Genomic DNA, 27662 nt, shown 5'->3' with positions numbered 1-27662 from the left:
ATCGCCTCAAAGCGGCCGGCACGAGGGGGCGTGGCCTCACGGGGGGCGGGGCTTCGGCGGGGACGGGGTACCGCCTTGCGAGTTCGCCGGAAGAGACGTAGCTGCCGCCGCTGACGGGTGGCCGCGGAGAAGGCGTGCCTAGGGGCAGGGCTTGGCAGAGGGGCAGTGGCGCGCGACACGGCGCGGCGCGGCGCGGCGGTTTCCTCGGTAACGGCGCGAGCGGCGGCGGTTGGTGCCGGGCCGGGCCGGGCCGGGCCGGGGCGACATCTTGCGGGCTGAGGTGCGGGCTGCGGCCAGGGGCAGGTGTGGGCGTCGCGAGACGCTTGCGGCTTCACGCCACCGGCTTGGTCTCCTGCGAGGGAGCGTGGGCGGGGAGCCCCCCCACTGCCGGCCCGGAGCTGCTCGTCGTCCCCGGAGGCTTCAGTCCCGCTGCGGCGGGAGAGGCAGGGAAGCCCCGTTCTCCAAGCAGCCCTGAGCAGGCGGGCCGCCTGCTCCCGGCACCCTGGGGGCTTCCCAGCTCCGGCCCCAGGCGCCGCGCGGGTCCTGGCGGGCCCGGGGCTCCTCTCCTGCCCACTGTGGGAGTGGGGGGGAAAAAGGACTTCTAGTCGGAGTTTTAAATTATACTAATTGTAAGGGTGGCCTGGGCAGCCCTGGTATCTCAGCATTTAATGTAAATAATCATAAATAACCTGGATTATTCAGATAATCCAAGGGAACTAAAGGGAACTGTAGTATGATTTAGTTCAGAAGGGACCTCTGGAGACTATCTGGCCTGATCAGCTTCTCAAAAACTCCAAATACCCACAATGTGTGTAGCATGGATTTTGCTCTGTCACTCGAGCTTAGTGCTGATAACCGGGGTAGCAGGTTGCAATGCACGGCTTAGCAGCCATGGAAAGGAGGTGGCAGAGCCTGGGCATCGCTTGCAGGAGCGTCTGCAGGGCCGCATGGCTCACCTGGCGCTGTTTCACAGCCTGGTTAGTCACAACTTTTCTAAGCGCCTTACATGAGCGGTTTATCTTCTTCAGGAGTTTCACAGCCTGGTTAGTCACAGTGAATATCAATCACTGATGCCTCAAACAGACTCAATTTAGATTAAAGGTCCTGATGTAGAGTCATGAAGTTTGGGAACAAATTACTTGACCAAACTCTATTTTAAATAATTTTTGGGTTGGTCTAACATCATATGTTATTTAGCGTCATAGGCTAAATATCAGTTGACAAGAAAAGGATCTTACATGCTTTAGATGCAAGTTACCTCAATGAGAGCATCACCTGTCATGCCAGCTGAATGCAAATCTGGTTTCCAATGAAATTCCTGTGTTTCACATAAATTGCTTCCCAAAATACTTACCTTTGGAACTAGCTATATTTAGTTTGTTCCAGAGAGCTGATCTCTTTACCTGTATTTCTTTTTAGCTGAGGAAAAGCGTGGAAGAAAAGGGGCAAGTAATCAAGAGTATGTTTTTCCCATTGTATTCTTAAATAATAACTTTGCCAGTTGTTATGAAACTCTGCTAGAAAAATGGCTGTAGCTAACATGTTGCTAGAAACTGTTTTTGAAGAATGCATTTGGGGCTTTGGGATTAAAAGTGAAGTCCTAGAAACATCCAAGTTCTTGCATTTTCTCCTCTTCCATTTAAGAGTGTCTGCAAGGTTCACTCCTCCTTCCCTGCGTGGGTTGCCTCTTCTCATCTCAGCCCTCAATTTTAGTTCATGAACATATGAGATCAGGGCTATGGCATGCTCCCTTTAGGTCACTATTTACACCCCTTTTTCTTGAGGTAGTTTGGCTCATTGAGAGAGACAGTGATGTTTCACACAGGCCAGCATATTTGGGTCTGGTGAAATGAAATGTAATCTGTTCTTTCAGCAGTCTTCCTTCAACATCTTCCAGAATATTCTGTAGTCATCAACGTTTGATTAGCAAAAACTAGCATTTCTGCAGAAATTAGCAGTGCTTGTAGTTAAAAACTCTCCTAAAGCTTCTGCAACTGAGGTGATATGTTTTGAAGGGCTGCTTCTTTGCTCAGCCATTCAACAGTTGAGTGATCTCCCCATTACAGGCTGTCACAAATCAGCCTAAAGTAAGGTACAGTTGAAGTCAGTGTTTCCTATTGGAATTTTTTTAATAAAAATAACTTTATCTTGGAGACCTTTTATCCTCTAGAATATAGGCAAGACTCTTGATCAAACTATAAGGTAATGTGTTTTGAGGCAGGGTTTTGTCAGGTTAATTTGATAATAAATTGTAAGCCTTAGTCTGCTTTCAGAGTTGCACATATTTAAAAAAGGGGCGGGAGGGATAAAATAAAGTGAGTTAGAGGAAAAAAATCTGTTTTTTTTGTTTTGTTTTGTTTTAATGAGAGAATTGCTATAATTTTAGGCTTGTTTGGGCTGGTAACAACTGTCTGTAGCTGTTATGCACATAGCCGCTCTACAAATTACTACAAATCCTGCATCAAGATGCATTGTAGTGATAAAAATTTTAAAAGGGTCCTTATAAAAAAAAAAAAAAAAGTTTCATACTGTAAGCAAAGGTGATGGTTTAAGTGACTAATTTCACTGTAAAGATTTTAAACTAATTTATATTAGAAGGTGGTTAATCATCATTTTGTAATTATTTAGTGAGACTGAATACTTTTCATTGATACTGTTTTTTTCATCTTTCACCTTCTGCTGTGATTTTCTGGGGTAATTAAGTCCACAGTCTGAGTTGTCCAGAGGTGTGTGTGTGTTTGTGTTCTTTTATTAAAAACAAACAAACAAAAAAAAAACCGCACACACAAAATTCCTCTAGCATTAATGAAATACTTCATTAAGTGTGTCACAAATGTTTGTTTACAGCTGTATGATTGTTGAAAGTATTCTCAGTGGTAGTTACTCAGGATAGACAAGGGTTATCATCCTTGCAAAACATGTTCAGTCAGGTACTGCGAGAGAGCATGTGATATAAGCTCCCTCTTGTGTGTTACTGCCAGGTAACTTCAATCAGACAGCTTCTGGGCAGGAGTAGTGGTTTGGCTTCCACATGACATGCAGCTGAGTGTTATGTTGTCTGGCCTCATATCTGTTGAATCTGTTATAATCAGGTTCTATTTATAGTGAATGAGTTCCTAATTTATACATGTTAATATCAGCAAAGCGGTTACAATTAGTGTTTCAATTGAATTGACAGACCATACTTTATTCTGATTTCAGTAAATCATATAGCAGGTGCTAAAGAAGGCAAATACAGTGTTGCTTTGTTATCTAAATTATGACTGACTGGATTTCTGACATTTTGAAATAAAATGTAATTGCTTTTTTTTTTTTTTTTTTTAAGTTCAGTGGATGATAAGAAGGTGTAATAGTTGTGCTGTTATGTGGAATGCTTGGAGTGATGCCAATATTGCTACCGAGTGAATCAAGGACATTGTGTTATATAGACAAGGCTATAAACAGACAATCTACTTTTGTATCAAGGCTTCTTCGCTATAATCAGCTTACACTCCATTTGCTTAGTATACCAGGCAAGCCTGCCGTGACAGTATTTGTATAGCGTCTTATTCATACCGTCCTTTTAAAAGTTTAAGGACTTACCACATGCCCACCTACTGTGCTCGTGCTGCTGTACTTGTAACAGTTTTTAAACAGCTATTCCCTTTTTTGATCTTCTGAACAACAGGTGATCTCTGTATTTGAGGAAGAATTATGGGATTGTTTGACAAACTAGCAGGATGGCTTGGGCTGAAGAAAAAGGAGGTTCATGTTTTGTGCCTTGGTTTGGACAACAGTGGCAAAACAACAATCATAAATAAACTTAAACCTTCAAATGTAAGTAGCCTACTTAATTCACTGATAACTTTCTTACAGCAGAGTTGATGTTTATTTAAACTGTTTTTGCATGCTATTATACTAAATCTGACTATGGAAAAGGTGTACAGAACTTTTTTGATTTCATATAGTAGAAAAAATGTATATTAAGAGTTCTGAACTAACTAAAGCTAAATGTAAGCATCCACATGCATATTATGAAAACTAAAAACAGCACTGGTAATGTGGCACTCTTTCTAAGATCACACAGTAAGGAAGGGTTTGTGATGGCTGAAATCAAGACCTGGAACTTTAAGTCACTTAAATGCTACGGATTTGCAATTACAATTCATGTGTCAAACATTGGATGAATGCAGTTGTATGACAACCTGTCCTTGTTTATATTTATCATCTTTGCTGTAAGCTCTTACTGAGAAGTAATAAATTTATAATAAAAATAGTAAATAGTGAGAGATGCAAATTTAATGTTGAGTTCAGCATTTTGAAAGCAGGGTAACTTTCAAAGAAATACCACTTATACTTGCAGTTCTTTCATCCATTGATAAGTTTTTGTCAGGTCACTAAGACTGTCTAGCATCCTGAGCAAAATATAAAGTAGGATTACCTTGTTCTTAAGGAATTGTTATAACAATTAAAAATGGTTTAAGGAATTCCTTCTTTAAGGAAAGAGAATAGATGAATTTGGGGGGCATGCTCAGAGCCAGAGGCTTGTTCATCTCCGTTATATGCATTTGAGATGCTGTGGATTCTGCTGTTTATATGAGGACACAGCTTTTGTTTGTTAACTTCCAATTAATTATTTCTGTAGAGTACCAATGGGCATAGTTTAAAACTGGAACTTTGTAAAGAGCCTGCTACTGTTCCATTCCTAGGAATTATTCTTCCACTGAAAATTAAATAGATTTATAAAACTACTTACTATCTGTTGCCAGTTGTTCAGAGGCAAAGATACAATTTGCATCAGGCAAATAATATTTTTATGTATACCTTTTTGAGACCTTCGTTATAGCATAATTTTTATGTCATGCCTTAAACAGCAAGGGATTCAGAACTAGGGTGGAAAACTGACTTCAAGATTTGTCACAATGATGGGTATACAAGAAGGTCCCAAGAGAATTACTTAAATAAAGTAAATATTTCATATTTCCTTTACTGTAAATTATGTAATGAGAATTTACCTCTGCATGTTTTCAATTAATCTGATGTTTTAGGAGGATCACTTTGCATCCCGCTTGTGTACAAGTCCTACCCTTGCAAGACATGACAAATTTTCTAATGTGCAACAAATATCATTAGGTCAGACTTGATGAAATTGCTTATTTTTAGAAAGTTCAATGGACAGATGATTTTGAGCTCTGAATCAACCCAGTGTTCCTAAGAACTGCTACTTTGCCCTAGGAGTGATAATGTTAGTTGACTGGCAACAAGAAGTGTGTGCTTCCATTTTTCTCCTCTGCTTGCAGTTGCCTCTGTCAGGCCTGATAAATATATTCAAAATAAATATTAAAAAAATAACACCTCTTCTACTTCACGCAAAATTGTCACTTGATGACAGGAACTGTTGACAAAACTGTTTACAATTGTTGAAATACCTTTTTTCATAATGAAGCTGCAGCTGAACAAACTAAGATTGTTTCAGTTGTATGTGAGGAGGAGTCAACTGGTTATAGATGTTTGTAATAAGGGGCTCTAGAAAGTCTGTAAAAGGACTGCATGTTACTTTGTCAGACAGCTTTATAATCTATAGAATGTAACCTTTCTCCCTGCTCAATATCGTTGCTCCTTAAAGAAGGTGTTTTGTTGTACCAACTTAGCTGATGAGTTGCATTGCTAGCTCAACAGTAAGCCTGGTTATCAGTCACATCTATTAATAATCCTGTATATTTTGGCCGTTCCTCTCTGATAAATGGTGATTTCTTCTAGTGATCTGATAATTTGAATAGGACTACAATTAGGCCATTGTGTAATCTCTGCTGTATACTTCCCAATGTCAGATAGATTCCTCTAGCCTTTTGACAGAAATAGGAGTATGGCCAATCTAGTATGTTAATAGAAGTTTGCCCTCTTTTATCCAAGAGGCTTGGGGTGCTGCACAGTTTTGTTTGGGTTGACATTATGATCTCCAGAGTGCAAAAATACTTTGAACTTTGATGTCAGTCGTAATTCTTCAAGCTGTCATGTTCCATGTTAACATATCTCATATTTATTTCATAGGTAATATACACATGTTTACACACCCGTTCTAATGTAAAAGACAGGGATTTCACTCTTCAGGCTGAAATGTCTTCAACCCTTAGCTTTTGTCCAATAGTATCCACCATTTTTTCTAGAAAATACCAAACCTTGATTTTGAATTACAGTACTTTTCTGGGAACTTATTTAATATACAGTACCTGGATTTCTAGAAAGTTTTTGTATTGCACAGAATGCACAGAATTTGGAAAAAACAGATGTATAATGTATTCATGTTTCCCATAGATTTCAATAGTTATGTGTTTTCTAACTTGATTTTAAAATGCATACTTTCCTTTAAAGGCTCAAACTCAGGACATAGTTCCAACAATAGGATTCAGTATAGAGAAATTCAAGACATCCAGGTAATATGGCTTCTTTCATTTGTTCTCTTTGACAATAAACCTGAATATACACGTAATTGGACTTATTTTCCTCTTTCAGTGTGATGTAACTGAGTATAATGTGTGGTGGTATAATGGAATGTCATGCAGTTTGCTGTTTGAAGTGTTGTAGTATCCAGGAGTGGCGGTGTTAAAACATGTTATGTGTTATGTGGTGCTATAAAACTGTGTGTGTGGAAAAGCAGATAGTTTTGCAATGGTGTGTATGAGCATCTGATTTCCCAAAGAATTCGAGAATGAGGCACTTCTACAGGCTTGAGGAGAGGCAGTTGCTTGGATGCTGGCCTGTATTCCATTAAGCACTGTCACTAGAGAGACTCTGAAGAGATTGCAGTCTAATCTCGTTAAATGAAAAATAGTGGTTACAGCCTCAGCAGTGTAAAGATGGCAGGGGCAAAGGTCAGGAAAAGGAGGAGGAAATTATTAGTTAAATGAAGGCTAAGCTGTAAGGAAAGCTAGGATACATAAATGGAAAGTGATGAGACAGACGCTTGAAGGAGATAATACTAGATATTATTTTTATTTTGTAACCTTCACAATATATTTTTAATGGGTGCAGTGAGGCTTCAAACCAAGCAGCATGCCCCACTGCATGAGAGATCTGCAAGAAAATGTTTTTTTCCTTGAGCTGACACATGGAATTGATAGGTTTCATATTTTTATGGGAGGCTCAAATCTGTATTCTCCCTCAGGAAAGTACATGAGACAGGTTTGGGGCTTTGCTATGTTAGAATGTAAATCTATTTATATTGCTTTCCTTTATTCTGATTCTGTAATAGGAGAGATGACCTGCAAATACACAGTGTAGAATGATTAAAAAAAAAAACTTCATAAATCTAATATTACAATCAAAACATTATTTGGGGGTTGCTAGGAACTTTGCATGGCAGGGCAGCTATTCTAGAATCAAGTAATGTCTGAATTTAGAGTGGAACTGTTGTTTTGCGAAAGCTTCCTTTTCAAGATTGTATTGTGTTTAGCTCTTAGGTGAAATCTCAAACCTGCAAAGACTACCCTTTGTAGCTGGGTCACCATTATTAACAGATTGTGATGTTTTTTTGAAGCTGGAGTGGGGATTTTAAAAAGCTTTTTTTACCTACAGAAGCCTTTGGATGCTGTTGGTGTCTGCCAAGGGACAGAATTTAAGACATGCTGATCTAATGATTTTAGGTCATGGCTCTCCTGAGTTTTATTTATTCAGTGTTATAAACAATATTATATACCTATGTCATAACAAGAGAGGCTGAATGAGAGCTTATTTCATATGTGAAGTAACTTTTTATAATCAATTTAGTTCTCTTATGCAGAAAATATGCAAACAATATATACATTTTTTTGTTGTGAAATCTTTCTATAGAAAGACCACAAAGCTGGATAGGATAGTTTGAAGGCAGATATGGTACCAAAGTTCCTTTTGGAATCTTTTCCATTTGATTAGATTTCAAGCTGATCATGGGGGTATTTTTTGTTTTTGTTTTTTTTCTGTCAAGTAACAGAAAATACTTTGTTTGCGGTTTTGTTCTTTGTTTCTGTGCCTCATTCACTTTTCCTTGCAGTTTGTCTTTCACAGTGTTTGATATGTCAGGCCAAGGCAGATACAGAAACCTCTGGGAACATTACTACAAGTAAGCATATCATTTATTTTAAAACATTGCTGTTCATATTAGCTGACATCCACATTATTTAAACAGAGTATGATAGTATCTAGTGGTTAGAAGTGATTCAGAGAAAACTTATGGCCTGTGTTCCACAGGAGGTCATTCTGGATGATCACAACTTCTCTTTATGATCTAAAAAATGAAAACTTTGACATGCTGTTAACCAGCATACTTTGGGAGACTTTTTGTTAACTCAAATTTTGAGCATACTAGAGATATAAATGTTAAAACCAAAAAATCGATCTTGTATGAAACCACTAAGGTAAGCTGGATATCTTATCTTTCTATTCTCCTATATACGTGACTTAGGACTCAAAAGATGTTGATTGATGGCTGAGATTTTTAAAAGGGAATTGAGGAGCCTCAGAGAATGAGGCACATGTAACTAAGAACCCAACCTAATATTCTTAAGTGTTATTTATTAAGCAGGATATTCACTGTACTTCTACCAATAAGGCAATATGATATTGTTATGTAGAAACCATTTTATTTTTTTTTTTGCTTTTAATGAAACTTGAAGCTTCATTTTCATTGTTTCATTGTTATTCTCTAGGAATACCTGTTGTTGACCTAAGTAAGGTGAATGACACAGTAAACCCCACAGAAATAGCTTGAGTTTTCTGTCTGCAATATTTTAATATTGATGCCCATTTCATGTGGTAGTGTTGACTTTTACTCTAAAGTCTGTCATCTCCTTTCCCTGCAGAAATGCATTAGAATGAAAACTTGGTGTGTGAGCAAGAGATTTTCAGAGTTGTTCACGAGTGTTGGATGTGCATTCCCCAAAACTTCGTTTGGATTTCAGTGACTGATTTCCTTAAACTACTCTCAAAATGCTAGTCAAGTGCTTCATAGGAAAATCATTTTTCTGACCATTGCATTTAATGCAGTGACTTATCCCTTGTGTGCCATAAACTGCTTTTATCATGTTTATAGTTTTCTAAAAGGGAGTTTCTTGGGTAATACTGACGGTGAAATGGGCAGTTGTGTCCACTTTTGTTTCTGATCCAGTGCAGTAGTCAAATATTTCAGATTTAACTTAGCTAAACATAATATAGAAATAATGATGTTTTGGTTATGAAGTTAAGCAAGATTTAATTTTGCAAGAATAGCAAAATGGCCATTAAATCTTATCAAATATTTGTGTGTAAGCAGGTGCTTCGAGTACTTGAAGCTTTTCTCCTGTTTAGCTTGGAACTATCTTCTCGGATGTTCTTGAAATATGCTTGTCTTAAATATTTTTAAGCTTATGTTGTGTTACTGTCACATGTTTGCAAAGTTATTTTGGGGTAGCATATATATACTAGAACTCTTGATTCCTCTATAGAAATTTTGTATGCTCATAAAAATTACTTGGGTGTTCTCAGCTAATATGCACAAGCTTTATTTACAGTTTAAATTCTTCTGTCCTGTACCTCAAAACAGAATGGGCCTTCTCATACAATTTTAGGCTGGTCAAGTTATTTCTGTTTTTCAGTAGGTCTAGAACTGTTTCTTATCAAAATATGAAGGTGGATGGTGCTGGGTGATGAGACTGCATCAGTAATGATCTCTTTTGGAAATGCAAAATGAAGGAGAAATATGTATTTACATATATTAAGTAAATGAAAAATACTTTTTGTGGGTCTTTGACCAATTCAGATGAACAGTTACACTTTATTTTGCTTTCAAATGCAAAATGGAACATCATCATAAAATATCAATAATATCCTGAAATCGTGAGTTGAATAGCATCTATAGGTATTGTGTCTGTTGTCATATCACCAAGCAAAATGTGTTAATGATTTGAAGTAGTTGAAAGTTTTCACATGTGTTATTCAAAACAAAAAATCTGATACTGTTTGTACAGACTTCTGTCAAAGTTAAATTAATCTGCATATGCCAAGTTGTTAAATGACTGTGGAGGTCCCATTTTTCTAAAAGGGTAATTGAGCTTCCTTTAAACAAACTTGTCTTAGTTTAGGAACTAAAGGATTTTGATAGGAAACCTAACTCTTGAGGTTTTCTTCATATATTTCATCACACCATATCAGCCTTGCAGTTGGTTACATTTCAGAGTTTTTAGTTTTCTGCCTCAGTATTGAAATCAAGGTTTTCTGAAGGGTCTATGTAGACTGAATCTTATAGGAGTTACAAAACTAGCAACCTCATGTCTCAGATCAAATTTATGCTCGTAACCGAAAGGTTGAATTTCAGAAATAGGCCTATATTCAAATATTAGTGGTAAATAACAGCAACAGGAATTAGAGGGGAAAAAAAATCAGGCTTGTTTGCTCTTTTTTGGTGTTTCTTCTGAAGCCTTTTCTTAATCAAAGTTTAAGAGAACCTATAATTTGCCTCTTTGCTCTTTTTATGTTATGCAGAGAAGGCCAAGCCGTTATATTTGTCATTGATAGCAGTGACAAATTAAGAATGGTTGTGGCCAAAGAAGAACTTGACACCCTTCTGAATCATCCAGGTGAGGAGGCTTTTTTCCCCCCTTCTCTCTCCATATTTGTTGTATTATCTTAAGAAAAACCCTTCTTATCTGGCACATTCTGCATGCTGAGTATTTTACAGATATTTTAGCTATTCATGAATACTAGAATAAGAATCATAGTCTTGGATAGTTGTTCACACCTATTCAGTTTTACAGTCTGATCATACGTCAGTGGGCTACGTTATGAGTTGGGCTGGTCCCTTATTAATCACTGTAGACCAAAAGTCACGTTGTTTTGAGGAAGAATAAATTTTGACACTTAAGGAAATTAGAGAGCTTGTACACAGTCACTAGCAAATACAAAAAATTTTCCAAGATAACTGTTAATTTCTTTAATGTAACTCTTGCTTCTTTTTTTCATTGTCATTATTAGGTTTCTAAAGATTTTTTTTTAATTACATTGTAGCCAGATATAAGAATGGATCATTATACCAGTCAGTTTCAGTTGCCTATAGAAGGATATGTGGGATAGAAAAGGGTATGAGAGGATTCATGATGAGGGGTTTGGTTTTAGGGTTGTTCCTTTTCCTTGAGGTTACATTTTTTTAGTTAAGTTTTGAGATTGATCAACTTTTCCCTTACTTTCCCTCCCATACAGTCAATGTTATTGCAATTAAATTGTGTATTTGTAAGCATTACACAATTTTCAATTTGACTTTCAGCAAGTTAGTTTCTCTGACTAACCAGAGTATAAAACTACATGCAGGAAAATTAAAAGTGAAATCATACTGTAATGTCTTTCTTATTTCTTACACTTGTATATCCTTAACTTCTGGGATGAGAAAAGTGAGAAAAGGAAAAGCTGACTTCTGTGTTTCTAACAAAGAACAGTAGTATGTGATAAGGGCAATTATGATTCTATGGTTTTATTTTCCATGCAGACCACATAATATGTGGGTACATCACAGAGATGCTGTAGCTGAGTGCGTATGAGCTGACTGGGCCCTCTTCATTTCATGTTCAAGGGCTTGGGCCAGTTCAAATGCAGACACTGAAAAGACAGTCTTGCAAAAATCAAAGGGAAGGATCAGGTGAGCCAAAGGCTGCAGGTGGATTACATACAGGCCAGTGAACTTTGAACTTTGTAGCAGGTATCAACCACATTGGTAAAAAAGGCAATTCTATTGGTAAAATGGAAACCACGTAGGACCCCCCTACAATGGGAGTGAGTTAGGAGGTGACAACTGCTGTAATAAGGAGCTGGTTTATTATAAGGCAGGTGGGCGAAATGTTAAGAATGATGAGATGCAAGGTTAGGTGGGATTTTTTTATTTAGATATTAATAGGTTATTAACGCTGATTTCATAGGACAGTGCTCTTCTGTTTCTGATACAGTTGTGTCATCTAGTTCTGAAAGATGATGGTTATAGCCACCTCATATGTTTCTTGGTGTCAGGAAAGGGTAGTTCTGCATTTTTGCCTTGGGATAGCTCAGCTCAAATGCAGCCATAGTGTTCCCGTTTCATCATTTTGGATTTTGATAGGTCTTAATACTAGAACCAAAGAGAATGAAAAATCTTCTAGTAGTAATGCTTGATTAAAGTAGATATTAACAAAGTCTATTGTTATTTTACTACTACAGCAATACTTTTATTTGCATTGCTGTTCTTCTACCCTTGCCCTCACACAGTCTACTTTTCCCCCTTCTATCCTTCTGCCTATGTGGGCCTCCTGGAGTGGTTAAATTTACATATTTACTTAAGGAAAACTTACTTAGGTTTAAATGGATGGTGAATAACAGCCTTGAGTCATTTCCTGGATTTGAAAATCTTAGCAATCCTGCAGTAAAAGTTTCATCTGTTTTTGCCAGACTTTGCATGAAGTGGTCAGGCGAAAGGGAATGATGAAAATGTAATGTGATGTGTTGCGTTAAGTGTTGGAATTTGTACTAGCTGGGGCTGTTTTGTGAATCAGAACTGTAAATTGTTTTATTTACGTAAGTGGAAAACATCTACAAATAATGAGCTGTTTAATGATCGCTGTTATAATTTTAATTATCAAAACTTTATTCTTCGGCATTTTGCAAGATGATAGTCTTTAACTTCCTTGTTTAGATATGGACTCTGGGGTCACTTGACCTCCAGCATGTGCTTCTAAAATAACCTGAAATTGCTATGAATTTGAAACTCTTCATATAAAATTACACATATCTTTAGTGTTTGGGGTTTTAGTTTATTAGTTTTAGTTTATTTTTAATGTGTTAAGTCATAACTATTTGCGACTGTGAAACCAAAACAGATCTAATGATGTTCTACTCGTGTAGTTTGGAGCCCTTGATTTGTGTTAGAGGATGTCGGGAAAAGAAAATAGCTCCTGGTGGGGCAGACAGTTGTAAAAATTGTTAGTCTTTTGGTAAGCCCTCATGATCTCTGAGTACAGGTACTGATGGTGTTATCTTCACCTATTATGTGGAAAGGTTGAGTAGAGGGATTTGAAAAGGACAAGATTAAAAAGTCCAAACCGCTTCAGCAATGAAGGAGGGTCCCCCACCCCTGCAGCAAAAGCAGCTGGTTTATGTTTGAAGTTTTTAAATAGGTCCCCAGCTTGTTTCCTATGTGAAATAACCTCTTCTTGAACAACTTGGAGTTTGTTGTTCACTTTTTAATTTTACTATTTTAAAAAGAGCCTGTAGGTTGTCATCACAGTTTTTTAAATTTCTTTTCCTATGAAGATTGATTGATAAACTCAAATATAGACTTCGTTTGATCCTGTAGTTCATCTTGTATTTTTATCACGTGAGAAATGCTCATCATAGTCTTGGTACTAGTAACTTTTTGCCTGTTTTATTTGTCTGTTCCTTTAAAACCAGGTTGGAGAGTATACTTTGTTTCCTTCCAGTGACTCTTTCGTCTTCTGTAGTAATCAGAGAGGCTTATGCCTTTTTCTGGGTTCTGAGGATGGTCTGATTATTTTGTTCAGATATGTATGAGAAAGATATCTCTTCTTATGCTTTTATATGTACAAGTATATCAGGAATTAACAGTATACCAAGGTCCTTGGTTTGATTGGTGGTTCTAGTTGAGAAGACCTTCTGGAAAAGAAGCCTTTGTTCAAATGAAGGTGGGATAAGGAGTGTCCAGAGGTTTGGGTGGTGGTTTTTTTTTTTTTTTTTTTTTTTTTTTTAATTCTATGAACTTTAAAAAAAGTAAGGGACACTGTCCAGGATACTAAAGGATCATTTAGACTGTCCTAATGCGACACTCTTGCAAGGATATGAATAAACAAATTGTTTTTCTGTCCGTTTTAAACACCCAGTCATCACTAAACAGTGATGGATAATATTTGTGGGCAGTTGTTTGATCTCCTGTTCTTCAACTTGACCAACAGTTTACACCTACAGCTTTAAATGTACATATAAGGTGGGGGGAGAGGGGGTGGAAGATCCCAAAGCTTGCCAGAAACTTTGTGAGCATTCTTGAGGTATGCATCGGAGGCCACATGACCCAACAGTGTGCATCTTGTTAGGATACAGCCTTCAAAGAATTGCAATTACAGGTGAGCAAAATATCCTCTTTTACCATTTGCAGTTTATTACTTGCAGAGATTAATAAGTGTTGCATAATGTTATGGTAGTTCTACTTCTGCTTGTGCCTAGATATTAAGCACCGTCGACTGCCTATTCTGTTCTTTGCTAACAAGATGGACCTCAGGGATGCAATATCATCTGTGAAAGTATCTCAGTTATTGTCATTAGAAAACATCAAAGACAAACCCTGGCATATCTGGTAAATTACTGTTTCTACCCTTTTATTGATTGTAATTTGTACATTCATATTTTGGCTCTTTCATGCCACTCAGTATTATATAACATAAATTAAATTAGCCAGATAAAATGCTGTGCTGCCATATGTGGAAACAGTAGTAACATTACAGCACTTGCTATGAAATGTCTTTTGAAAGAACAATGCAATCATGTAGGGTTTGACTGGAAAATTTGCACAAGAAAGCCGTTACCCAAAGAATGAAATGGAGGACTTCCAGGGAAATCAAGAAGCAGTGTTCTTATTGGAACAACAGTTGCCTTTATTATTGCTGGGAAATGGAGCAGAATTGTTGTCAGAATGTTGCTGTTAATCTTGCAGGATTCAGAATATCGGTGGTAAAACCTATTAGAATTGGGTTTTTCCACTCTTTGAATGCCCTAGTAAAACACACAGGGATGAAAGGCCACCTAGTAAACTGTTCTTGCGTAATTCACAGGGGCAGTATTGTGCTACTTAATATTTTAGTGGGGGTTTTTTTGAATTGTAAGAATGAGTGGGTTTTTTTCTTTATATGAAAGCTTACATTCTTCAGAAATAGTTTTTAAGCCAGTGTTCACAAGGAAAAAATTTTGCTTTTTAAGGTGTGTTTTATAGAACTTAGAATTTTTGTCTTTGTTAAAATGTTCAGTTATTGTAAATATAAGGGAAAAATCAGCAGCTAAATGCTGCTAAAAATTGGAATTTTCATTTTAGGCACTTTGGTATTAAAACTGTTTACCTGGGTATTATTCTGGGGTTATTGCTTTTTCACTCAAAATTGTCAAAAATTACCCATATGAATTCTCAAGCTCCTTGGGAAATAATTTTATAGATAACAACAATAACAGTCCAAATTCACTACCGTGCTAATTTTCATAAGCTGCAGAAAGAGGGAGCCTTAAGTGGTTGTACCTCTGTGATTCTAAGAGTAGACTCACTGTTCTTAATGTATCCTAATATTAATACATGTTGACAGAGTCCCCGGGCAGATGTTAGGATGAAGTACATGCTGCGCTTTCTTCCTCCCATATTCCAACAACCTCTCTGTGTATAGGAGCTGGGTAGGAAGAGAGAAGGTGCTGCTTCATCACTGTTACCATAGGTAATAGAAGCGTCCTTTATAGCATTGTCTGCAGAGGGTGTTATCTCCGTACACCTGCAGTGGAACAGTGTGGCTCTCTTATGTAGGAGCTCTTCTAGAAACCCTCACCTAGTTTTAGAAGTGATTCCTCTGCTTTGAAACTGGAGTGGTTACTCAAAAATAAGAGATCACATTGTGGAATGGTGTTCCCATGTTGGGAAGGTACAATAGAATATGTAATTAGAAAAGCTGCTTCTCCATGTGAAGAAAACTTTAGTAAACTGTACATGATGCTATGTTGCAATTCTGTGAATTATAGGGATGTGTGTGTGTGTGTGTATATATATAATGTGTATATATAGTGTGTGTGTGTGTGTGTATATATATATATATAAAGACTCCACTAAAACTGGTTTGTTTACAATGTTTTCATAAGTTGATTTGTTTCTTTTAGTGCCAGTGATGCTCTCAAAGGGGAAGGATTACAAGAAGGTGTGGACTGGCTCCAAGGTATATCATACCTACTTTTCTTGCTATATTTTGATGCCATTAAACTCTTTCATTTTGTAAGGTTTTTTCTTTATTACTTCCTTTGTTTTCTTTCTGTCACTTTTGCTGTCAGATCAAATCACACAGTGAGTACTGATGCTATATCTGATATTTGCCTTTCATTCATCTCTTTAACATGCACAAAAAGATCATGTCAGTTTCTCTGACAAGAGTGTGTATGGTGAAAAATTAATGCACACTCTTGAGAGCAGTGTAACACTCTTTCTATAGACAATAGCAATACAAGCTGCTCCTGAACTTCAATTTATTGTTGTGGTAGTTCAGTCTGTTCTTTGATTATTCTTACCGTCCTGTTCCTGTTTTCCTTATTTTAATGTTATGCATCCTGAAATGGTGAATAAGCAGGCTGGAAAAATAGGCAAAGGATGCGTGGATAACAATACCGTTTTTCATCTTCAGTTTTTTAATCTAGAGCCAAAATAAGAACAAGTTACATTATGTGGATTGTAGCATATGCAGATACTCATAACTACGTAGAAAATATCAGATCCAGGTTAGATCATATGTTACATACACTTTTCTAGTTACAAACTTGGTAGGGATGCTGTGTATTTCCATATGTTGTATTATTGATCAAGACTTGGTCTCTTTTGTCCTCCCAGGTACTGCTAGATGTGCTAGATATTGCTAGAATAGTGAAGTGTGATGTTGTTTGGGAGACCTGCTTTAATTTTAGCTTCCTCAATCTAATGTACGTAGCTTAAGTTGTGAATGTATTAGATGGGGTAGTATACTTTGAATCTGAGAACAAAATGTTGTGTGAGAGTTTAGCTACCTTGAGGTGTCCTGTTCTGCGGAAGCCGCTAGATGTCAGTAATGTTCTGGAGTCGGTGCAGCTAAATTAAGTTTTCTTCAAATGGCAGTAAATAATACCTAGCACTGTACATGATTAACATTATCTCCACTTATCCAGGGATACCAGAGTGTCCATTCTACTTAGAATCCTTACTGCTGATTAGAAAGAGAGGGTTTATTACTTTATTGCACAATACTAAAACATTTGGTCATGCTTTCAGAGGAAGGGGAACTAGTCAAAAATTAGTATTTACAGAGAGGTTTGCCTCCCCACAGAAGGAAAGGTCTATCCTGCACCATGTAAAACCGTCTGTGATGGAAAACTAACAGCTTAATTTCCTTCCCTTCTGAATCCTATCACAAAAGGCAGATTTCAAATCACACACTTTTTCCTAATTTTAGGGATTTGTATTGTCTTTTGTAATATCTTCTTCTGATTTCCAGGGTCTCCTCTTATCTTTGAGGAAACTTCTAAAGGCATTCAATCCAAATTTGAAGTTGATGATTTTGTACATAGTTTCAAGCTACTTAAAAGCATCTCAAATGCTTGTCTAAATATTTTGTCAGGCAATATTTAACTAAGCTGTTAATGTATATTTTTAAGCATCACTACCCAGTTCTTCTACTGTTATTAATTTGTAAAGCTCTTTGTAGCTTTTTCGCTTTCTGAGCTAAAATTCTTCATGGATGAGTTTTACCTAAAAGAGTTCCTTTTAACTCCCTGAGTGCCCTCACAGAAAGCTTAGGGGTTTGAGGTTTAAACTGATTGTTGCCTAAGCATGTACAGTTTGGCGGTTATACTTTTAATGGACTGAGACTTTGGGGTTTTTTGTTTTGGATTTTTTTTGTTTGTTTTTCAAGAATGAATTTCTACTGCCATTCTCCTGTCCATTCTGAGAATGCTGCGGGGGTGGGGGGATTTGGAACCACAGCCCTAAGTTATATCACTCCCTAAATCACGGTGTGTGGGTGTCATAAACACTTCAGTGGAGGAACAGTCACCTGTTTAATGAATATACTCTCCTTATCAACAGTCATGTTTTTATTAGGTCCTTTTTTCAGACCCCTTATAGGTAGTCCGCTGATTTCTGGGAGGGGAATGAGGTATTGCCTTTTCCCTTTAACAAATACTGAGTTAGTATAGCAGTGTACTGCTTTCCACATTTTGTACTAGGTATACAGTATATTTATGCTAACTAAGGAAATGTTTGAAGCTTAATTTAGAAGTGGCGATCAGGCAACAGTATGGAGAAGTGTGGTCACTGAGAGCAAGGATGTTTTCATGTGAATTATGCAGGAGCAAAATTTAAATCCTTTAGCATTCATAGCTGTTGAGGAGATTAGTTCTTGTTTAGTCACATGGAAGCTGAAATGCGTAGAAGGAATTGAAGTGTGTACTTCATAACTTTCAGCCTTATTCTCATCAGTGTTACTCTGTAAGCCTAAAAAGGCTGAAATTGAATTCTGTTGAAGATTTTTCCTGTTTTAATTAACAACTTTGGGGGGAAGTTACTTGGCTATGGAGGAAATTCAAAAGTAGATGAAAGAACAAGTGGGAAACAAATCGAACTGCATTGTGCCCCTTTATTATAACTACACCAAAATATCTTTTCATGTAATTCTGTGATCTGGATATACTGGCTGATATTTTCAAAAAGTGAAATATAGCAAGAATTCATGTTCCTTGTTTTTAAGACTAACTCTTTCTTTTTATTACCAGATCAGATCCAAGCAATGAAGACATGAGAGGTCAATAAAAGATGTATGCCGTTGTCTTATAAACTTTGTCAGTAGATGTACAGGCCTCTTGGAAAGGAAGAAAGATTTAAAGAAAACAAACAATTCAGCTAAATATTCTGTATTTTTTTTGTTTCCTTTTAGTATCTCTAAGTAACTGAACCTTTTAGAAAACATAGCACCTCAGGTATGCACATCCATGCATTAAATTGAATCTTGTGACTGGAGAGCATATTAAAAAAACAAACAAAACCCCCCCACTTTGTGTTAACAGTAAGCATCTGCAGTCATTTGAGTTTTAGGTGATAATTATGTCCTCTAGATATTCAGAAGTGTTCCTCTGTTTTTTTGATACACCTTTTGAGAAAACAAGAATATTAATTTTCCAGAGGGTGAATAATAGCACTTTCTGAAATAAGCCTGCATGAGGTACCTAAAAATGGGCACCTAAAATCAGCAGGTATTTCTGGAACTTTTTACCATATGCTTTGATGTTGGGTTTTTTAGTAACCATCTAATATAGGTACTAGAAGAATATTTTGATTGAAGATATAATGATTCAAATATGAAATGTATTTGTTACAAATGATTGCAGATGTTTTTAAGGAACTGCTTATGATGAAATGTTTTGAATTGTTTGTGATGTGCCACGGTTATATTTGCATTCCTATCAATAAAACCTTAAGTTTAAAAAAAAGACATATATGTTTGAATATGTTCGGTGATGGTCTTGCTATCATAGAGATTTTTGCATTTCAGTTAGTTTCATTTGGAATTTATTTGGTCATCTTCCACTGGAAATAGAATTCTGTACCGTAATAAAACCAAATCTCTTGCCTCAAGCTTTGTTTGAATATATTTGTTACACTTTCTGATAAGCTAGACTGCTATTCCAGGTATTTAGAGAAAATATGGTTGAAAGTTGTATTTTGGGAACACAGTTAAGGGACAGTTCACTAGTTCATTAATATGAAATATGTCTTCTGTTGCGTATGCAAACTATTCTACTTTCAAGAATGATTTTCAGTAAACTTTGTCTTCAAGATGCGCTCTAGGTAACAAATTAAGTGGCTGCTAAGAACTTTTATAATGCCACAGCTTCTTTTTTTCCCTCTCCCCCTGTCCAAGAAAGCAAGAAGTCTAGCACTGGGAATGATGAAGACTTTATTTAACTGAGTGACTAGCTGACTCCTGTGGGAGATGTAGTGTGTTGGTCTTGCAAATGTTTTTTTCCCCTCGCTAACATACCAAACACAAACGCTCTGTAAGCCTGCCTTCTACGTCTCACTTAACAGAAGAATACTTACAGCAAAGGGAACTGCTTGAACTGGTAGAACAGTTTCTATGTGCTTTCAGTTAAATCATTATTAAACTGTTAAAATTAACTAACTCTCCCTCTTTGCCAGAGGGAACTAAGTCTTACTGTAAGGTCTTTCTTACAGGATGCTTTAAATCTGGCAGTTCTGTTTGTCATGAAAATACTAATGCTTCAAGTCCCTTTCTATGGTATCTTTGGCCTTCTCTCAATTCTGAATTTAAGTGTCTGCAAAATGAAATAAAAATCCTGATTTTCTGAGTGTTTTTTTTTTTTCCCCTCTGAATTCTGTGGCAGATGACACTGATTTATTTTGCATTGGATAATATGTTAACGAGAATAACACTTGCTGGAAACATAGTTTTCTCAGTATAAATATTTTGTAATTATTTTGGTTCACTTAGATATTTTATTTGAATGAAATATTTAATTTGAAGTTTGGCATTATTTTTTTTCTTCCAAAGCAAATATTTAAGTTCTTATATAAAAGATCTAGCTACATTTCTGACTTTCTTGAATAAAAATGTTTCTGAATTTGGACCTTGATAGCTTCCTGATTATTTTTGGCATGTTGGACCAAAGTACCGTTTATCTTATGGACTGCCTTTACTATCATGGGATCTTGTTTGAACCTACTGCTTTGTTCTTTTCCCACCCATAAATCTGAGGAAAGTATCCTGCTATCTTTTACTTCTTGCTTTCCAATGCAGTTAGTAAGCCCTTTGAAAACAGCAGTTAGTTATTTATGTTGATTATTGTTCCCTATTTATTTATCTTTATTTATTTATTTCCTCAGCAGCTCTTTTTCTCCTCATGTACTACCAGGAGACTGCTGAATGGAGAGCTCTTTGAAAGAACAAGAATGGGGCATTCCCATTAGTGAAATGTTTGGTGTGGTTTGGGGGTTTTTCTTGGTTTTGGTTTTGTTTTTTTTCCCTTCTGCTTCCAGCATTGCTTGGCTCTTCTAGAACATTTGTGTCTGTTCTATGGAACACACATCTGTGGGGGGGATTTCTGCCTGTTCACCCCTTCTCTCTCCACCTTGCACAGATGTAAATCCATAATATGTGCAGTTGATACAGCCTTGAGCTGCTGTAATAGCACTGAATTTGGCACAAGAATCATATATTGCACAAAAGTTTCATGTCTCTGTGCAACAATGCTTCTTGAGAGTTGTTTTCTGAGAACCCACTGGCTGTCAGTCTTTAAAGCTGTTATCCTAGGCAATTTAGATTTTTAAAATAATTACAGTAGTGAGTTCTGCCTGGAAACTTGAATAGAGTTTGCATGTATGTGTTCATTGCTCCTTTAAAAAAATAAATAAATAAATAAAAAACAAAAACCCACAGACAAATTCCCTTGGAGGTTTAAATGCTGCTCACAGAATAATCAATAGGCTGGGTGGGGGGAAGGGCATGTTACTGTGGATGTATGTGTTAAGTGTGAACTTAAAAGGCAGTGCGATGACTAAGAGAGACTCTTGAAGACAGGTTGGTCTCAGCAACCCACACTGTTATGTGCTGTTGCTTCTGTTCGCATTAAGCATGCTGCTCTTTTAAAGTATTTATGAATTTCCTTAAAGTATGCCTGATAATGCATAAGACTATAGCATTTTCAATTGAAACATGAGGCAGTCACTCCCATGTATGAAGTCCTGCCTTCTACATCTCTTCTTTAGAAATGGAGGCTATCAGGTAAATGTAGGAATCTAAATTATTCTTAGCCTTGCCTCTCTGCTACTCAGGGAAGCTGTGTGTTTAGTCTGTAACTACTTGCACGTATGCTGCGAGTTTGCATGGCCTCAAGACTTGTGGGAAATGTTCTGTCAAGCAAGCGCAGTTTTAAGAATGTTTGTATGTAAATATAATGGAGCCTTCTTTTAACCTCACCCCTCTAACTGTAATACAGTTATTGCTTTTTATTTACTAATAAGAGAGAGAAACTGCTATGAAAGACTAGACGTAACAAATCGGTTGCATTGCTTAGTTGTCAGCAGGAAGGCATCCTGATGCAATAATCCTTGGAATGGTGATGTTACATCTCAGGGCTTCCTTAAAATAGGGCTGTGCAAGAATCTTCTCACTGATCTTAGAAAACAGCTCATCCCTTAGAAGCTGTAATTGTGAAATAACCTTTTGAGAAAGAAATCAAAATAATGTTGATTTAAAATACTTGTCCTTAAAAGCAGAAAGCAAACTTACATCAAGAAATACAGTTTAATCTATAAAACAGAACTCTTAAGTTTCACTTGCTTAAGAAATCTTCACTCTCCTTATGATTTATTTTTGTCTTTTATTTCTTTAAATCTTTCTGGCTTGTCTTATTTCTCTTTCAGGGAGAATCCTTACAAACCTTTCTCCTAAACTTTCTGGTCCGTTTCTTTTAACGTTTGTGAGTCAGGGCACCTGCTATCCTCATTTTGTTTTATTAGACAAGTGCTACTATTGTCACTATGCTAGTGAAACTCAGCAGCTCCCTTCCCTGTTGCTCAGTGGTGCCGAGCGACAGCACGCGAGGCAATGGGCACAAACTGAAGCACAGACACTTCCATCTGAACATGAGGAAAAACTTCTTCACTGTGAGGGTGACAGAGCACTGGAACAGGTTGCCCCGAGAGGTGGTGGAGTCTCCTTCTCTGGAGATATTCAAAACGCGCCTGGATGCAATCCTGTGCAATGTGCTCTAGGTGACCCTGCTTGAGCAGGGGGGTTGGACTAGATGATCTCCAGAGGTCCCTTCCAACCTCAGCGATTCTGTGATTCCTTTGAGAAACAAAATAGATAATGGAAGAATGTTACAGGAGGCTGGAATGAAAAAGCAAAAGAGGGAACTACAGAGAAAAGGCTTCACCTCTCCCCTTTCAGAAAGGTCAGGAAAAATTTGCTTTGAAAGGTTAACTTGACGTGTCCTGATCTTTTGTTATGATTATTGTACAGCCTTTATTTGACTGTATAAATTGTAAAATCTGCAGTTCCTATGCCAGAGTAATATTATGTATACTATCTAATCAGAATTCAGGATTTATAATGCTATCTTATAACTAGTGCCAAGTGTTTTTAATAATATTTTATAACCATACTTTAGTTCTGAGGCTCTGTAGCTCCTGTCACAGTGAGTTATATCATGGAAGCATCTGTGTTGGTCCAGTGCTTTATAATTAATTTACCAGTGTTCAGTCAATTGTATTGTTACTTAATTGGCTGAATATTTCTAACCATGTGGACTTCTGCTTGTTCTCAGCTGTACAGTGCTTATACAAGAACATACTATTCTGTTCCAATGGATGTCAGGATCTCTCTATTGGAATCAGCCATGTTTACTTTTTCACTTTTCTAAGATAGTATGATACCCATTCCCACTTCCCTTTTTCAAAATCAATCATTTAAATGAAAGCTATGCTTTTAACTTCTTTTTCCTGCCATGAAATGATCTTATGTTTTACAAATTATTTATCAGAAGCTGAAGTTATTTGTATTACAATCATATTACTCAGGCACCAGCTCACAAGGGAGTGTAAGTAACTTCTCTCTGATGCAGCGGGCATCTATCAAAATCAGGTTTATTTAGTAATGGAACTGTAAATTTAGAAACTTACATGTTAGGCACTCTTTTTTTTTTTTTTTTTTTTTTTTTTTTAAGTCTTTGTCTTTGGAGACCAGTAAGTAGATAGAAGGCCTAGCAAGATAGTCATTGGACCAAATTTAATTTGCTGAAGAGTTGCCTAACTGTTCTTAGTAAAGGGAAGTTACTGCGACTGGGACTGCGACAAGGATGGAAGAAATCAGAGGAATTGGGATATGCAGGAATACTGTGGAAGGTCTTTGTTTGGACTGAAGTAGAGTCATGCTAATGCTAAAGCATATTAATGAAAGAATCTTCTTGAGGCTCAGTAAAGTAGCCATGATAAATGGTTGAAGTGCATGCTTGTCAGTACAGGTGCATTAGTAAGAAGTGCAGCCTCATCAAACTGGTTTTGCAGAGTAAGAGAGCTGGTGCTGAGGACCTCTTGTCCCCAGTACGTTTGTTTCTGAGGCGTTTTCTTCAGCCTGGCTCTTCACTGACCCTCCAGGCTGAGTGCCTATTAGTTGTTGGAGCATATTGGGTGCAGCCTGAGTTTTCTAGTTTAGTTTCAGCCACAAAAAATCCAATTTGTGTACTCTGAGCTTATTTTGCAATGTAAGCAAAAGCACCGTTAGTGGGGATGATCAGGAGATTAGCTTTAGAGTACCTTCCTCACCTGAACTAAAGCACTAGTGTAGACATGCTTTTACAAATGTAAAAGATAAAAGGGAAACAATGCCAAGTTTTTGAAACGATCAAGTTGAGAATCATGTAAGAGAATAGCAGAACTCAGCAAGAGGTCTCCATATGCCGAGATGACCTACTGCTAATTCTAGTAACAATATGATAGTTTCTCTTCATGTTATGGTCCAGTCAGAACTGGGAATGTTTATTCTATTCATGAAGGATGTAACCATTACATAAGGATTAAGTGGCATGTAACACTTCCAATTTAGAGGAAATACTGTAATGTAGTTCTGGAAAATAAAGACAGTCATGAGTAAAGAAGACTTATTATTGGCTATCGAGCATTGTTGCTATTCCTGGCATTGTCTGTATTTATGATCACACTGGTTTAAAGGCTTTACTAGGGTAAAACTTTGGAAAGCATTCAGTTGACTTACTTAAAATCTCACTGCCTATCTCTCTAGTTTTAATCTTGTCCACCAAAGTTTATTGCATAAGCCAAACATAGAAAAAATAACCGTTGATGTAACAAGCAACAAATGGATTAAATGAACCAGAAAGTGTATGTTGTTTTTGATGATAACAGTATTCCAGGAGTTTATTCTTGATTTATTGTAAAATAAATGGATTACATGAAAGCAACTTGGTTCCAGTTTGACATCTTTGTGTGCGGCATGTGATTCTGTTGGCCAGTAATTACATTGTTGGTTGAGATGACTAAGGAGGCATAGAGAGTGTGCTCTCAAGAACAGAAAGTTTCTGCTGGGACAAGCGATGCTTGTCTATTGTAAAACTTCTTTCAATTTTTAGGGGATCACTTACACTCTTAGAGTAGTTTTTATTACAAAGGGGAAGTGTCAGTCTGTTCTGAGGTGACTAGAACCCATGGGTAGATGTCCATTTCTGAAAGTCCTCTGCTGAGGATTAAATATAAGCAAGTCAATGCTGTAACAACTTTTCTGGAAGCAGTTCCAAAGACGACTGTGGATTGATCTATAGACTAATCCAGCCTAGTGTTTAGATAGTATCAATGTGTGTTACAATTAAGCTTTGAGCTTTAATATAACGTACCTTTAACTGCCCTATTAAAAAAATAAGAAAATAAATTTCATCTTAGAAAACAATTGTATAATAGCCACTTCAGTACTGACTTATGAATAGTAGCCTATGTACAGACTACTTCATGTCGCATTATAGGTTCTGGAAATTAAAACACATGTATCCAGAGTCGATTTGTTTGTTTTGAGGGAATATTCTTGAGCACCCCTATCTCCTCTCCACCCACTTCATAAAATGTTAAAGTACTATTTAGTTTGCTGTCTATGCTTTCAGAAAATGATAAGAAACTTCTGTCATAAGATGTCCATGTTACTCTTCTTTCCTTCAGGTGTGTGTTCTGCTATCCAAACCTGTAATGCTTTATAATAATTGAATGATTTACACAGGATACAAAATATCTACATGCTTTCTTCAAGGTTGTAGCAACACGTAAGATGCTAAATGAATGATGGTTGAGCTGCTATTAGCATCACAGCAAAGATAAGCACTTCAGTCAGTTCCTAATATAAAGAAAAGTCTGCAGCTTTATTCAGGGGATGGATTTAATGAGGAGATAATGTGAACCTTTCCTTTTAGCAATGACTGAGCACACCCTGAACAAAATTTGGAAGAACTGCTCTACTTCTACTGCTTATGATCTACAGTAAGTGCCTCCTATGAAATGACATTGTAGTGAAACCCCTTAAATCTTATGACTCATGTTTTGTTGGACTAAACGTGTATATTATATAAAGCAAATATTTCAAAAGGAGAACAACATCAGATGAAAAGACTCTGAAGTACAGGTTTATATCCCCATGAGCCACATTTCTTTATGATAGCCTTCACTCATCTGGAAAAGTTTTTCCCCTTCTCTGATTTCAAGAACAATGAATGCTTGGGTGGTGCAGTTATTTTTGCAATATGTAATCTTGAATCATGCATAATTTGGTATACATTTTTTTTTTAATGGTGAAAAATGGCTGTGTACTTCCCAAATCAATATTCAATGAAGAGGAGGAAGGAATTCTTGTGTTCTTTAATAAAATTTTAAAATTATTTTACTCTAGAGTGAAATACTGGAATAAAAATTACTAAATCCTGTACTGTAAGAATATTAGCATTCAGATAGCTTTGAAGGAGTTGCTTCATATCTTGAGTATTTTACTTGAAAGAGGTGATTGAGAGAAAGGGAAAGCTTGTGATTATGGTACCAGATTTGAATCAAAATTGCTGAAACAGGGCACAAATACTTCTTATCTGTGCAGGCAAACCTAAACAAATATAAAGTTAATGTTAAAATACCTAACTTCTCAGGAAGAAAGAATAAACAACACATTAGATGATAATCACATTGTTAAATAGATTTTTGGAAGGGAGTTGAGAGTGATAAAATGTTATGAATACATAGGAGTAGACAGCATAAACAGGTAACAGTCAAACTTCATTCCGACCTGAATATATTTCTGAGGGTTTTGTGGCGACCACTTTAATCCTTTTCTGTCTCAAAACAGGAATCCTGTCTTCTGCAGGAAAGGAGTAACATTCTTCAGAAGTCTGAAAGTGAAGTACCTAACTTCTGACTGTATTTTTTGATACCTGTTTTGGAGATTGTAATTATGTGGTGCAGGGAGTCCCATAATGTGTCTGTAAGGTACTTGATCTGAATCAGTTGGCACCATAATGCATATGTGTTGTGATAGGTAAGTAGACCAATGGAAGTTTTGAATTTTCACTTTTAGAAGTGACAGTTTTATTACATTATCTCAACTTCTTTCCTTTTGTTATTCTTATCTTTGTAGTAACCATATTATTCTGTTTGCGTCCAGCATAGAATCACTGGAGAATCTCAGGGTTTTCATTTTGTGTTTAACACAGCCTTAAATATTGCAGTGGAAATATACACATTTCTAGTTTGTTTTGTAAATCCCTTTCCAACTAGTAGAAGGAAACTTTTGGATTATTCAGAATTTTTGTTCTTGGGTATTAAGACAAATCTTCTTTCCCTTACTAAAAGTTCTGTTGTGTTGGGCTTTAAAAAAAAGGGGGGGGGAGTTGCTACCTGACTAGGCATAGTCTGGTTAAAGATTGCTTGCATTCTTACAGACTTAGGCTTTAAAATTTCTTTCTTATGTTGTTCTGTATGCCATATATTATTTTTCTTACATTAAACTTCTCTGTGTCTTTGACCAGGAATTAGACTTTTTCTTCTTTATTCTGTAATAAGATGGAAGTTTTTGCTGACTGTTTGGAGTAACTTATGGTTATCTCTGTATCCATAAGCAAAGGTGGTGTTTGGGTTTTTTTTTGGGGGGGGGGTGAGGGGTGGCAGAGGTGGAGAAGGAAAGGAGGGGAGCCTAAATGAAGTGGAGAGGAAAATAAGTCATTCCATGAAGCCAGATGAGATTCTGGGGTATTTGCAGCCAAAAGCCTTTATGATCCTGTTTGGCTGGAATCCCTAAGAATTCTACTTGTTAGAGCCTGGTATACTTACAGTCTCCAAGAATATTTGCAGTGTATTTCTCCAAAAATTAAAGAGTCTTCCT

At 36.9% G+C, this 27662-nt stretch overlaps 1 protein-coding gene across 4 annotated transcripts; it reads left to right on the top strand.

Moving 5' to 3' along the window:
- Positions 1–145: 145 nt before the first annotated feature.
- On the top strand, positions 146–27288 carry ARL6 (ADP ribosylation factor like GTPase 6). Of its 4 annotated transcripts, none has more exons than XM_067300318.1 (8): positions 146–207; positions 3668–3816; positions 6352–6413; positions 8009–8077; positions 10474–10568; positions 14185–14314; positions 15868–15923; positions 18499–19357. In XM_067300318.1, exons 2-8 carry the CDS (start codon positions 3694–3696, stop codon positions 18522–18524), a joined length of 561 nt encoding a protein of 186 aa, XP_067156419.1. In that variant the 5' UTR covers positions 146–207; positions 3668–3693; the 3' UTR covers positions 18525–19357. The 4 variants fall into 4 exon arrangements, with proteins under 4 accessions (XP_067156419.1, XP_067156414.1, XP_067156437.1 ...); XM_067300313.1 differs by having other exon boundaries at positions 194–280; XM_013950240.2 differs by lacking the exon at positions 146–207 and adding an exon at positions 1442–1459.
- Positions 27289–27662: the final 374 nt, after the last annotated feature.

This window comes from Apteryx mantelli, chromosome 1, assembly GCF_036417845.1.
Source record: "Apteryx mantelli isolate bAptMan1 chromosome 1, bAptMan1.hap1, whole genome shotgun sequence".
Taxonomy (NCBI): Eukaryota; Metazoa; Chordata; class Aves; order Apterygiformes; family Apterygidae; genus Apteryx; species Apteryx mantelli.
Note: the sequence above shows the minus strand (reverse complement) of the source record. Positions and strands in the feature narration are given on the sequence as shown.